The 10,715-nt window shown below is 33.9% G+C and overlaps 1 protein-coding gene across 1 annotated transcript; it reads right to left on the reverse strand.

Moving 5' to 3' along the window:
* Positions 980 to 9,489, reverse strand: LOC18595001 (ABC transporter D family member 2, chloroplastic). Its single transcript, XM_018124554.1, has 10 exons — positions 9,114 to 9,489; positions 8,818 to 9,025; positions 8,605 to 8,672; positions 8,162 to 8,488; positions 7,921 to 8,085; positions 7,342 to 7,570; positions 6,408 to 6,649; positions 5,993 to 6,314; positions 4,895 to 5,172; positions 980 to 1,404 (listed from the first exon to the last, which is right to left on the reverse strand). Exons 1-10 carry the CDS (start codon positions 9,309 to 9,311, stop codon positions 1,216 to 1,218), a joined length of 2,226 nt encoding a protein of 741 aa, XP_017980043.1. The 5' UTR covers positions 9,312 to 9,489; the 3' UTR covers positions 980 to 1,215.

A 10,715-nucleotide genomic window follows, 5' to 3' on the forward strand; every position in this document is an offset into this window, starting at 1 on the left:
ATTCTCTAACTTTACAAGAAACCATCAATCTTGATCATATTTTGAATTGGAAACTTTCGCAAAATTAAAATAGGATTTTCAGAATTACAAATATAATCCAATTCACCCCTTTCTTGGATTCAATCACATTGAGCTATTTGCACTAACACCCTAGAAGGCAGAATGCTTCCAGAATGCTCTCTACCCAAAAAGATCGACCCCTTTCAATCCCTACAGTGTACCTTGCAAAACTATTACGGTTTAAAGATGTTTTTCACTTGAAATGGTTTAAACACTTCAAGCTGAGTTTCCAATGAGTTTCGACATCTTTGAATTACTTCTAAATGACTTGCAAATGCATGGCTTTACATTTCCTATGCAATTGTTTTGATTTACTTCAAATGAGCATGTTCCAAAATAAAGACATTGTGTTATTAAATACTTGAGTCTTAACATGTTCCCTTCTTTATCCACTCACTAAGTTATATGCTCACCATTTCAAATTTATGTTTTGGTTTACATGTCTCCATTTGTTATCTTGGTAAATTTTGATTAAATGCACATGATAAACATTGCTAAGTTCTCTGTGTCCACTCCACTGTCCATGTCTATTTATATTTTGTATTTGCAAAGTATAGAAACACACACTATGACTTAACCAAAGATTGGCATATGACATGTATTTCTATTTTGGTTAAACACAGTGGGTGATTGTATGTGTATGCATGTGTATGTATGTACGTATTATAAAGGACATGTGCTCACTATTTGATTTGAGATGTGTTTATGTTTGTTAAATGAATGAAGCTTGCTTGGGTCTAGTGAGCCTTGTCTACTTAAGCCTTTGCATCGATCATGACCTAAAACTGGGTTGGGTTGTGACATATATGATACATGCTTAACAGAAAGAAACATTCAAATATTCTTAATTAAATGATTTGTGGCTTGTAAGTAAAAGAGAAAGGCGGTCATGATTGTAAATCAAAACCATAATAATGCCTAAACCAACAATTTGTCATAAGCTAAGATGACAGGACGTACTAGTTTCTATAATTAGCATTATTCTTGTGAGTCAAAATAACAACCAAAAAGATTTATTGCACAACAAATTGTAAAATTCAATTGCAACAGGTACAATATTTGCCAAGAACATGACCCTATCATAATATTTTTCCTCTACTTTTGAAACGGCGGAAGTCACCTAAGGTTGGCAAGAGAGAAAACATGACCCTAAAGCTATAGTTGTAGATGCTCTGAAGTTAAAGTGTCATGGTGGATGGATTCAATGTTCCAATTACATCCTTCGCTTTCTGCACCTGCTGTTGATATCCGTAAGACCCTACCATGATAAGCATATAATGTACTACGATGGCCAATACTGATATATGTGATGCCTGCTGTGTTGATCTTCTCATACAAATGGGCCTGTGAAAATGAAACAGCACAATGTAAAGGAACTATAAAGAATAGTTTCAACATTATGTCTTCATGAAGGAATCAACTTTAGCCTAAAGTAGGATAAACTATAAAGAAGCTAGTATAGGCGATGGTAATAACATTAGATATAATACACAAAAAAGTAAGCAACTCATCTGAGGAAATTGTGGGTATTAGAAGCTTTGTTTATTATAATTACTCCTACATGTCCTAAAATTGTTACTTGTACAACAAGGGATTAAATCCAAGGTTAGTGGCATGATCCTTCGGTTAGTCTCAACTATGTGGTAGAGAGTCTTCTTTTGTGTGATTTCAATATTTCCTAGTTGAGAGATTCTTCCCCTTAACCTTTTTGGGAATGCTCAAGTACCTCCATCCCTCATTCTTGACACACAAGTCATCCTACACCTTTGATGACTGTAAAAGGAAATAGTCAAGTTTACTCCATCAAGAACCACAGCCATCTTTGTTATAGGGTGAGTTGTCATCACCTAATTAGCCAGTCATTTCTACTCTATCAATGGGTAATGCCTACCAAATCTAAGGGAATATCTAGCACGACTAAGAGCATTTTCTCACTACTCCCTCTCTTCAAACCTTCCAATATAATCTATTAGTCTGTTGCAACTCCTTAGAGGTGGCAAAATCTAATTGAACCTAAAAACCTGCTTGAGCAAGCTGAACAAGATCGCGGTCCAATCAGAACCAATTAAAAGCGTCAAAGATTCAAATCCAAAAAAATCCAAACTCGACCCAAATTCAAGGAGATTCGAACCCATACAGCCAGAACTCAACATGACCTTAACTCGAAGCGACTCAAACCCGGAGTGAATTGACCCCACAATGAGTTGATACTGATCAAATTTGGAACCTGTAAAACCTGAATTTATAATGTAAAAATACTCAAACTGTGATTAAATAATTTTGAAAAGTAATATTAGTTGAAGTAAAATTTTTATAAAATAATATTATTTACAACTATTATACAACTATATAAATATTGTACTTTCAATCTTGTCAGTATTGAATATTTGAATTAGATTAAGAAACTAATTTAAGATGCTAAATATGATCATCAAATGATTTTTGGGGTTACCCTTATTATAACAAATAATTATAGAAAATAATAATGTGACTTTAACATTTGAATATTTAATTTTACATTTAGATTATCATGTGGAAAGTTGAAATTGAAAAATATTTCAGAGGGCTTTGCTATTGTTATTTTCTTTCTTAGCTTCCAGAGTTCCAATTCTTATAGAGGAAGGAAAAGGACAAAGTGGTCACAATGTGAATTATTTAATTCAATTTCAAACTTGATTGATTTATTATTATTTATTGATAAAATAATATTTAGTTAAGAATAAAACTCATTATTACCTATAAACTAAAATATATTTAAAAGTAAGCTAATAAGGAAGAATATCAATACATTTAGTTTTAGTTAAGAGTAATTAGACTATCGAGTTATTTTTTAAAAATGAAATTTAAATATTTTATACTTACATATAAAATAAAATTAATGCTCAAGTGTGAAAATTGAAACCTACTAAAAAATCTTCATTCTTCAATATTAATGTCCAAACAATAAAAAGTTAAAATTAGATTATCAAAATATTAATTTAAAACAATTAAAGGTTTGCAAATAGAACAATATTTATGAGATGGAGCGAGTCCTTGATAAGGTTACTAGTTAAACAAATGAACCAATTAATTGATCAATTAAACATTTACAGTTATTAAGTTAATTCAAACCAAGACGATAGGCATCTTAATTCTTAATTCTTCGTTAGTGCCAATATGATCAAATGTTAAAATAAATTAACATTATATCAATAAATGTTAAATATCTTGATTATTTGATTTTCTATTGTTGCAAACTCTAATTAATGTTATGCAAATTAGTAGATCGATTAAATTTATTATGTTATTTGTCAAGCCAAGACATCTTTATTATCCATTAGTGTCAAAATACCAAAATGGTTAAATGTTAAAAATAGAACAGTATTATATCAATTATTTTTAGATAACATGATTTTGGATTTCTTCTAATTTCTAAAGATTAATGTTAGATTGATCTATCGAATATTTGAATGATATATTCTTATAAAGTGAGTATTCTTTCCGAACATAATTGGTATTCTTCTATTCATTTTTAAAATGCCCACTATTCACTTTAATTGGACATTTGTCTATGTGACATTATCTAATGATAATGGTTATAATTTATGTCCAAACCAATAAAAAAAGCTAAAAGAAGAAATTCATGAAAACTTGAAATACTATTAGAAATAATGACTAATAAGATAAAAACAAAAAACACACAAAAATACTAATAGTGAATATATAGTACAGTTGAAACTATAATGACATTTATATTTATACAAATATTTATCAATTTCTTAAATTTCAAAATTTTTCTATCATATTTTTATCTTAAATTTGGTAAATTAATCAATGATATTGACTTAATATCTGTGATGAAATAAACATAATTATTTATTGCATTTGAATATACAAAAATGTCTAGAGCTTGTATGAATCTCAAAATAACCCAAAACCTGCCCGAACCTGGATGGTCTGAACCCAAGATGATCTGAATTCAAAATAATCCAAACACAAGATCATTTGAATTCGAAATGAACTAAATCTGAAATGATCTGAACTTGAAAGTATCGGAACTCAAAATGGTCCAAACCTAAAGTAAACCTGAACCTGAAGACAGCTTGACGCGAACATACCCAATTGCAATCTTTACACCTCTCCAACATCGTGCTCCTGGGTACTACTTCCCCTTACTATTACTACTCCTAGTCTTATTTTTTTTTTTTGGGAAGAATACTCCTAGTCTTTTTGATACTTCCTCATTGGAACCACTGCTCTTGGATTCTAACCATTTTTCTTGAAAAGACTCCCATGTAATTCTCACTAACCCTTATATTTCCTCACCTTCCATTGTACTGAAGCACTAAGGTCTGCTCAATCATCATTTATCCCCTGTTCATATTCCTAGTTACATTTTCCTACTTGAATGCAATGTTACTTCGTCCCTCTAAGAACACTCTAAAAGGGCAAATCTAATGACAGAATAGTAGCAAAATGCAACATGGCTTTCCCAAGTTTCATTGTTTTAATGTGTTTTTCTAAAACTGCCAACAAACTGTGTAGCAGGTAGAATTCCTTTATTGCTCTGGTCTCCCAATTTGTTGGGTCCAAAGGAATCATTTGTCTATTACTGAACCATGTTGACATAAAATGACCAGGTTAGAAATTCATAGGTCCTACACAAATGGGTATGAGCGTAATTTACTTGGACAATAACACCTTTGATGTGAGACAATCTTCAATCTTAACAAACCTCAATCACAAGAATAAGGGGATACAAGAAAAGAAAGGAAAAGTCTAGAATACATAAAAACCACATAGCTAAAATAAGATTAAAGAAAAAATAACATACAATTTTAGAATCCAGACATACCTCATTGATCTCATCCAAAGCACTGGTGGATTCATCGAACAGGACCAACTTTGGTTTAGAAAGCAACAAACGTGCAAAAGCAAGGCGCTGCTGCTCGCCAAGGGAAAGAACACTGGACCACTCGTATACTGAATCAAGACCTTTGAAACGAGACAAAATATAGCCAAGGCGGACATCTTCTAAAATCTGTGTTAGATCATCGGTTGTAGGAATAGGCATACTACGGTTTGCACCCACATTTTCGGAGTTTGGTGCTCTTGTCAGGAAAGGAAGTGAACCTATAATTGAAGGTCAATAAGAACTTTGATAGTGGAAACTAAAGAACAGTTTTTGTATTCTTTGCTCTTATTCTCTTTAACAGGATAATAACACCATATTGAGATGAGAATGGATGCAAATAAACTCACATGCAAATAATAATAGTAAAAGGAAAAAGAAGTGAACAGCATGGCCAATCCAAAGAATCCCTCGAAGCTCATTGAAACCATGCTTGAAACTCAACATATTCCCACTCTAAGTTATTTCCAAATGCTCTCTCTCACTATGCTCTTTCCACCTGATTCTCCATCTTGCTCCGGCGCCACACTTTCTCTACACTTTACCTAAATTTTATCCATCACCACCTGTCACAGCACTCAGTGCCTCAAGGACTGCCCCAATCTTCCTCTCTGCCGCCCCCAACACATCTTATTTTACTTCTTACGTCACAACCCCATCTCTATTAGAGAAGAATCCCATTACAGCACCAAAAATGCGCCACTTGATAATATTGAGAGACATTGGAAAGAGAAGATTTCTTCTCTTTTGCAGCATAAAATCCCACATCCCTGGTACACATAATGGAGGGGTGAGGTGCCCTCTGTATATATGCTGCTCGAACTGTTGCCTAACTCACTAAGGTTAAAGGGGTTCCCAAGGTGCAAGAGCGTTCCTAAGTTAGTGGGTGCAACATTAAACAATAGAGATTGTAAATATTACTTCTGAGGAAAATGAATGCTAATTATACAATTAGAAAAATTAGTTTGCCCCTTCCTAAAGCTTGCAAATGCTTTTTAAATTGGTTATTCTATGTGGATTTGTTATTTAAGAGGGACATACCTGCAGGTTTGGTGTCATCTGATGTAAGTATTGCCTGTTCAGCCCATGTTGGATAAAGCAATTGCTGACGAAGTGTTCCCAAAACCATATATGGTCTTTGAGGAAGGAAAAACACACTTCTAGAATTACTATTTATGGGCCTCCCAAATTCCTTATTTATATTTGCAGAATTTACTTCAAGAGAAGCCACATCTGAAGAAGTGGGTGGTTGAACATCACCTCCATCCTCAACATAGAATGTGATTTTCCCTTTTCCAGTACTCCAAAGACCAGCAAGTGCTCTTAGCAAAGAAGTTTTGCCACTACCACTAGGTCCCATTACCTGTTAAGGCATTCAACAAATAATATATTTATCCTTACTTATCAACTCATTATACAAGCTCCAAGAATTCAATATACAAATTATGATACTAACCAGCAAATGATCTTTTTCATTGATCACCAATGATAAGTCTTGGACAAGTGTAGAGTTATTTTTTGGTGTCTTTAGAGTCAAATTTTCTACATCCAGCAATCTAAGAGACGTGTTTGCAGGTACAGATCCATTAGAATCCAAAACCTGTGACCCTTTGACATAAGAATATGTCAGATTAATCTGCTCCATGGGATCAGATGGAGAGTTGGATCTGCTGCTATCCAGAACGTCATCAAATTCACCTGAAAATGTTGTTGGTGTCAAAATTGTTAACATCAGGTTCATAATGTACCTTGGTTAAAGGCACAAACAGATAATGTAAAGCATAATGGACAAACAATGAAAACGCTACAAGCATCAAAAAGAAACTCTGCAGATGAAGGATGAGGCAGCAAATCAAAAATAATTATCTGCAAGGAACAAGATTGAATGATCTGGATGAGATAGAATGTGTGAAAAATGGCTAGTATGGTCTGGAAAAATAGAAGCACAGACCATAGGTTATTCCATCAACCATTGGATATAGTATCCAAGATGAGCTAAAGAGAAAGGATAACCAAAATAAATGGAACAGAGACCTTTTGTGTGAAAAAGAAAGAAGATGCCCTTCCTTTTGATTTCTACACAAACCACGATACTTTCAAGACAAAAGTTTGCAATTCAGAGTTGAATGATACTCCCAAGGAATATTTTTATTTCACTTATAAATGTTGAAAAAGCTGACTTGCTAAATGAAAAATATATATAAGTTTTCAACATATGAAGTAAATTTTTACTTATGTTACTAAAAATACATATACTTTACTCTTCCTCTATCACAATAAAGGGCCAAACCACTCAATTTTTCCACAATTTTGTTCTCAACAAGAAACACTGTAGAGCCTGATTTAATAAGAAAATATATATAAGAGTAAAGGGGTTGAAAACATTGTACCCAGTCTATCAATGACAGCTGAAAAGGCACTAATTGCTTGAAACTGGTATACGATGAGGGAGAAATCCCCAAGGATATGATTAAAAGCTGATACAGACTGATTAATGACACCAAACTCAATTTTTCCCGAGAAATACATAGGAGCAACAACAGCAGCAGGGAGAATCTGAATGAGGTACCGGTAACCATTGGTAAAAAACTCGAGATTTCTGGAAGATATCAACAATTGCTGCAAAAAGATAGGACCAAAAGGGTTAATGCCATATGATGAATACATAATATTGCAATCAAAAAATAAGGAACAAGATACAGCCATTTTGTCGAATATTTTAAATTAGGGAAAAGGTTAAAGGTTCAGATAAATGAAGCATAAATATTGTGGTTCGCCAACAATCAGGTTGTGACGCAATGCCAAAAGGCAGAAAATCAGGTGGAAGATTGAGTTATCTGAATTGCTTTGATTGAGTGAACCCAAAGAAGAAAACAGCAGAATAGTTATGAGTAAGAATGCCTTGAATGGAACATGAGGAAGTAATTAGTCAGGAAATGAAAAGGAGAGAAGGTTGAGAATGCGCATACGGTTAAATTTTCGAAAGCACTTGTGAAGCGCTGCAACAGAAGTTGGAGTTCATTATCTTCACCACCGTAGAAAGCAATGGATTCAGCATTTTCTCGCACACGAACAAGTCCATAACGGAAGTCAGCTTCCTTCTTCTCTTGAAGGAAATTAAGATTGACCAATCCCTGAAACCACAAATGAGGAAGCAGAGTCATGGCAGAGGTAGACCGAGGGCGAACCATAGGGCATTCAGACAAATACCTTGCCAAGAAAGACGCTAATAGCTGTTCCGCCGATAGAATAGAGGAGAAGAACGACAAACAACGGAGGGTAGATGGCGTACAAGATATTGCTGAAAGAAATCAAGTCGACAGCAGCATTGAAAAGAGTCAAAGAGAAGGCAAGGGCAGTGGAAGTGAAGGAGCTGAGGTCGTCCACTATGCGCTGGTCGGGATTATCAATAATGGATTGAGACTGGATTTTGTAAAAGGTCCGATCGGAGAGGTAGCGTTGCATGTAATAGCTTGTCATCCAAGACCTCCATCTTAGAGAAAGAATTTCTCTTGCATAATCTCTCAAAACGAAGAACTGAAAGTTAACAAGAAACATGTTAGAGCGTGCATAAGTGCTCGTAATAAACAACAACAAGAAGAAGCGGCGAAAGAAAGATGCAGCTGCTAGCAGAGCAGTACCTAAGTGCTCACCGGAATTCCACCAGCAAAGCCACAGAGGTAGTACACAAGTTGCTTGGTGAATTGCTCCTCGTCCTTGTCTTTACGTGTGACAATCAATTTGTCGCCGTCGTCGGAGATACGATAACAAATTACAAAAGCAAACAGATATCAATCACTCATTTGCTATAATTAATAATAATAATAATAATAATAATAAAGATTGAATTGAAATGAAAAACAGACTTGCAAGCGCATTGTAGAAGTCCCGGCCAAGGAAATTGAAGCCGACGCTGATGCCGGTGGTAGCGAGTGTGAGAGCGAAGACAGAGGCCAGCTGGAGCCTGGCTTGGACCTTATCATCAGAGAACCAATAAGGGGCAGCCACCTTCCAGAATCTATTGAACAGCGTATTTAAGTCGGGGGCCTTCCTCTGCTGCCGCTCGCAGTCATCCTTGGGACAGGAAGCATTTCATTAATCAAAACAAAAACCAAAAAAAAAAAAATCAAAGAGAGAAGCGAAAGGGGTAGTAGAGAGAGACCTTGTTAATGGTATTTGATTGGGATGCACAACACCTGACATTCAACGAATTGAGACGCCTAGATATGAACAAGACTGGCTGGGCACGACGTCTAAGATGGGTATGGGAGTACTTCCAAGGAAAACTAATGCTGCTGCTGCTGCTGCTGCTGCTGTGTGTATGTGAGTACAACACAGCTTGTGCTGCAGCTGCAATCATTCTCTCCTTTCGCTTCTTCCTTTCCCTTTCTCCTCTTCCGATCAATCCTAGTACAAAATTCCACCCAACTGTTTTCTCGTTTTCTTCCCTGTCCCTACACACCCAACTTCGTTACTTATCCACAAACCACCGAGGCTGTTTCAACACACACTTGCGATTCTGCTTCCGCCACGTTTTTTTCTGTCGTCTTTAGTATTGCATCTTAAAATGATTTGAAGATGATTTGGGATATTAATTGCATTGAGAATTTATAATTTTATCAGATTTTTTTATACATGTATTTTAAGTAGAGTATTCTACACATTAAAGTATTCTATGTAGTAATATTAGACTACCCCTTAACCTAATTCAATTATAAATAATAATTTTTAATATTAAATATTAATTTTATAGATATTATTTTTTATTTATAAATTCTTTAGGATTAATGTAATACTTACTAAAATTCATTAATTATTGTAAATATAATTTTAAATTTTAATTAATTTATTTATGGAGTAACTTTAATTTATTAATTTAATTTTCATTAACAATATACATAAAAATTATTTTAAATTTATTTCAATCGGGTATTTAATGGGTAGTGTCTATGATGTTTAGGTACAAGTTCAAGTAACAATTCAAAGTTTTAATAAGGTATTTATAGAATTCGGGTACCTTTTGTGAAACCTCAACCTTTAATTTAGGTTAAAAAAATAACTTAACTTGGTAAATATGTAAATTTATGCTTCCCAATGACATTTTTGAATGTTTATAACTTAGAAATGTACATTTTGATAACCAAATGAGTTTATTTGAAAGATGTGACTTAGAGAAGGTCAAAATGTTTTTATTTTAGACTTAAAACTACATTTTGGACGAATAGTATCGATACTACATAAAGTATTGATACTTGAAACCCAAAAATACATCTTGATAAACAAGCATCGATATTTATTTATGAAGTATCGATACTTGTAAACTCAAAACAAAAGTATCGATATCTACTCCAAAAGTATTGATATTTACACTATAGATTTGAAAAAAAAAATTAAGGGTAAAATGAACTTTTTGTTATGAACAAATGTGTGAATGTCCATTATGTTATGACTCAAGATGTAAAACCCGACCCTATAAATACATGTCATGACATACATGCACTGAGTAGCATGTTATTATGCTAGGAAAGCACATAAGAAAAGACGAAATCAGATATCGTACCTAACGGTACACTTGAGTTGATTTAACCTCGAACTAGTTCAAATAGGAATTGTAGGATGAAATTTAATATTTTATAGTCCATGAATGACTAAAAATGATTGTTCGGAGTTCGAGGGTTCATTTGGGGTAAAATTAGAAATTTTGATGTTCAAGGGTTAAATCGTTATTTTGCCACCTAAGATAATAATTTGATCATGGAGTGAA

The sequence above is a fragment of the Theobroma cacao genome, chromosome 7, assembly GCF_000208745.1.
Source record: "Theobroma cacao cultivar B97-61/B2 chromosome 7, Criollo_cocoa_genome_V2, whole genome shotgun sequence".
Classification (NCBI taxonomy): Eukaryota; Viridiplantae; Streptophyta; class Magnoliopsida; order Malvales; family Malvaceae; genus Theobroma; species Theobroma cacao.

What these genes read in the sequence shown, in the direction of transcription:
- LOC18595001 (XM_018124554.1), bottom strand. Translation starts at nt 9,311, where the DNA reads ATGATTGCAGCTGCAGCACAAGCTGTGTTGTACTCACATACACACAGC. An exon ending in GCTTTGCTGGTGGAATTCCG is followed by an intron (nt 8,489 to 8,604) that starts GTGAGCACTTAG and finishes GTTAACTTTCAG; the next exon opens with TTCTTCGTTTTGAGAGATTA. An exon ending in CTTTGGATGAGATCAATGAG is followed by an intron (nt 1,405 to 4,894) that starts GTATGTCTGGAT and finishes TCATTTTCACAG; the next exon opens with GCCCATTTGTATGAGAAGAT.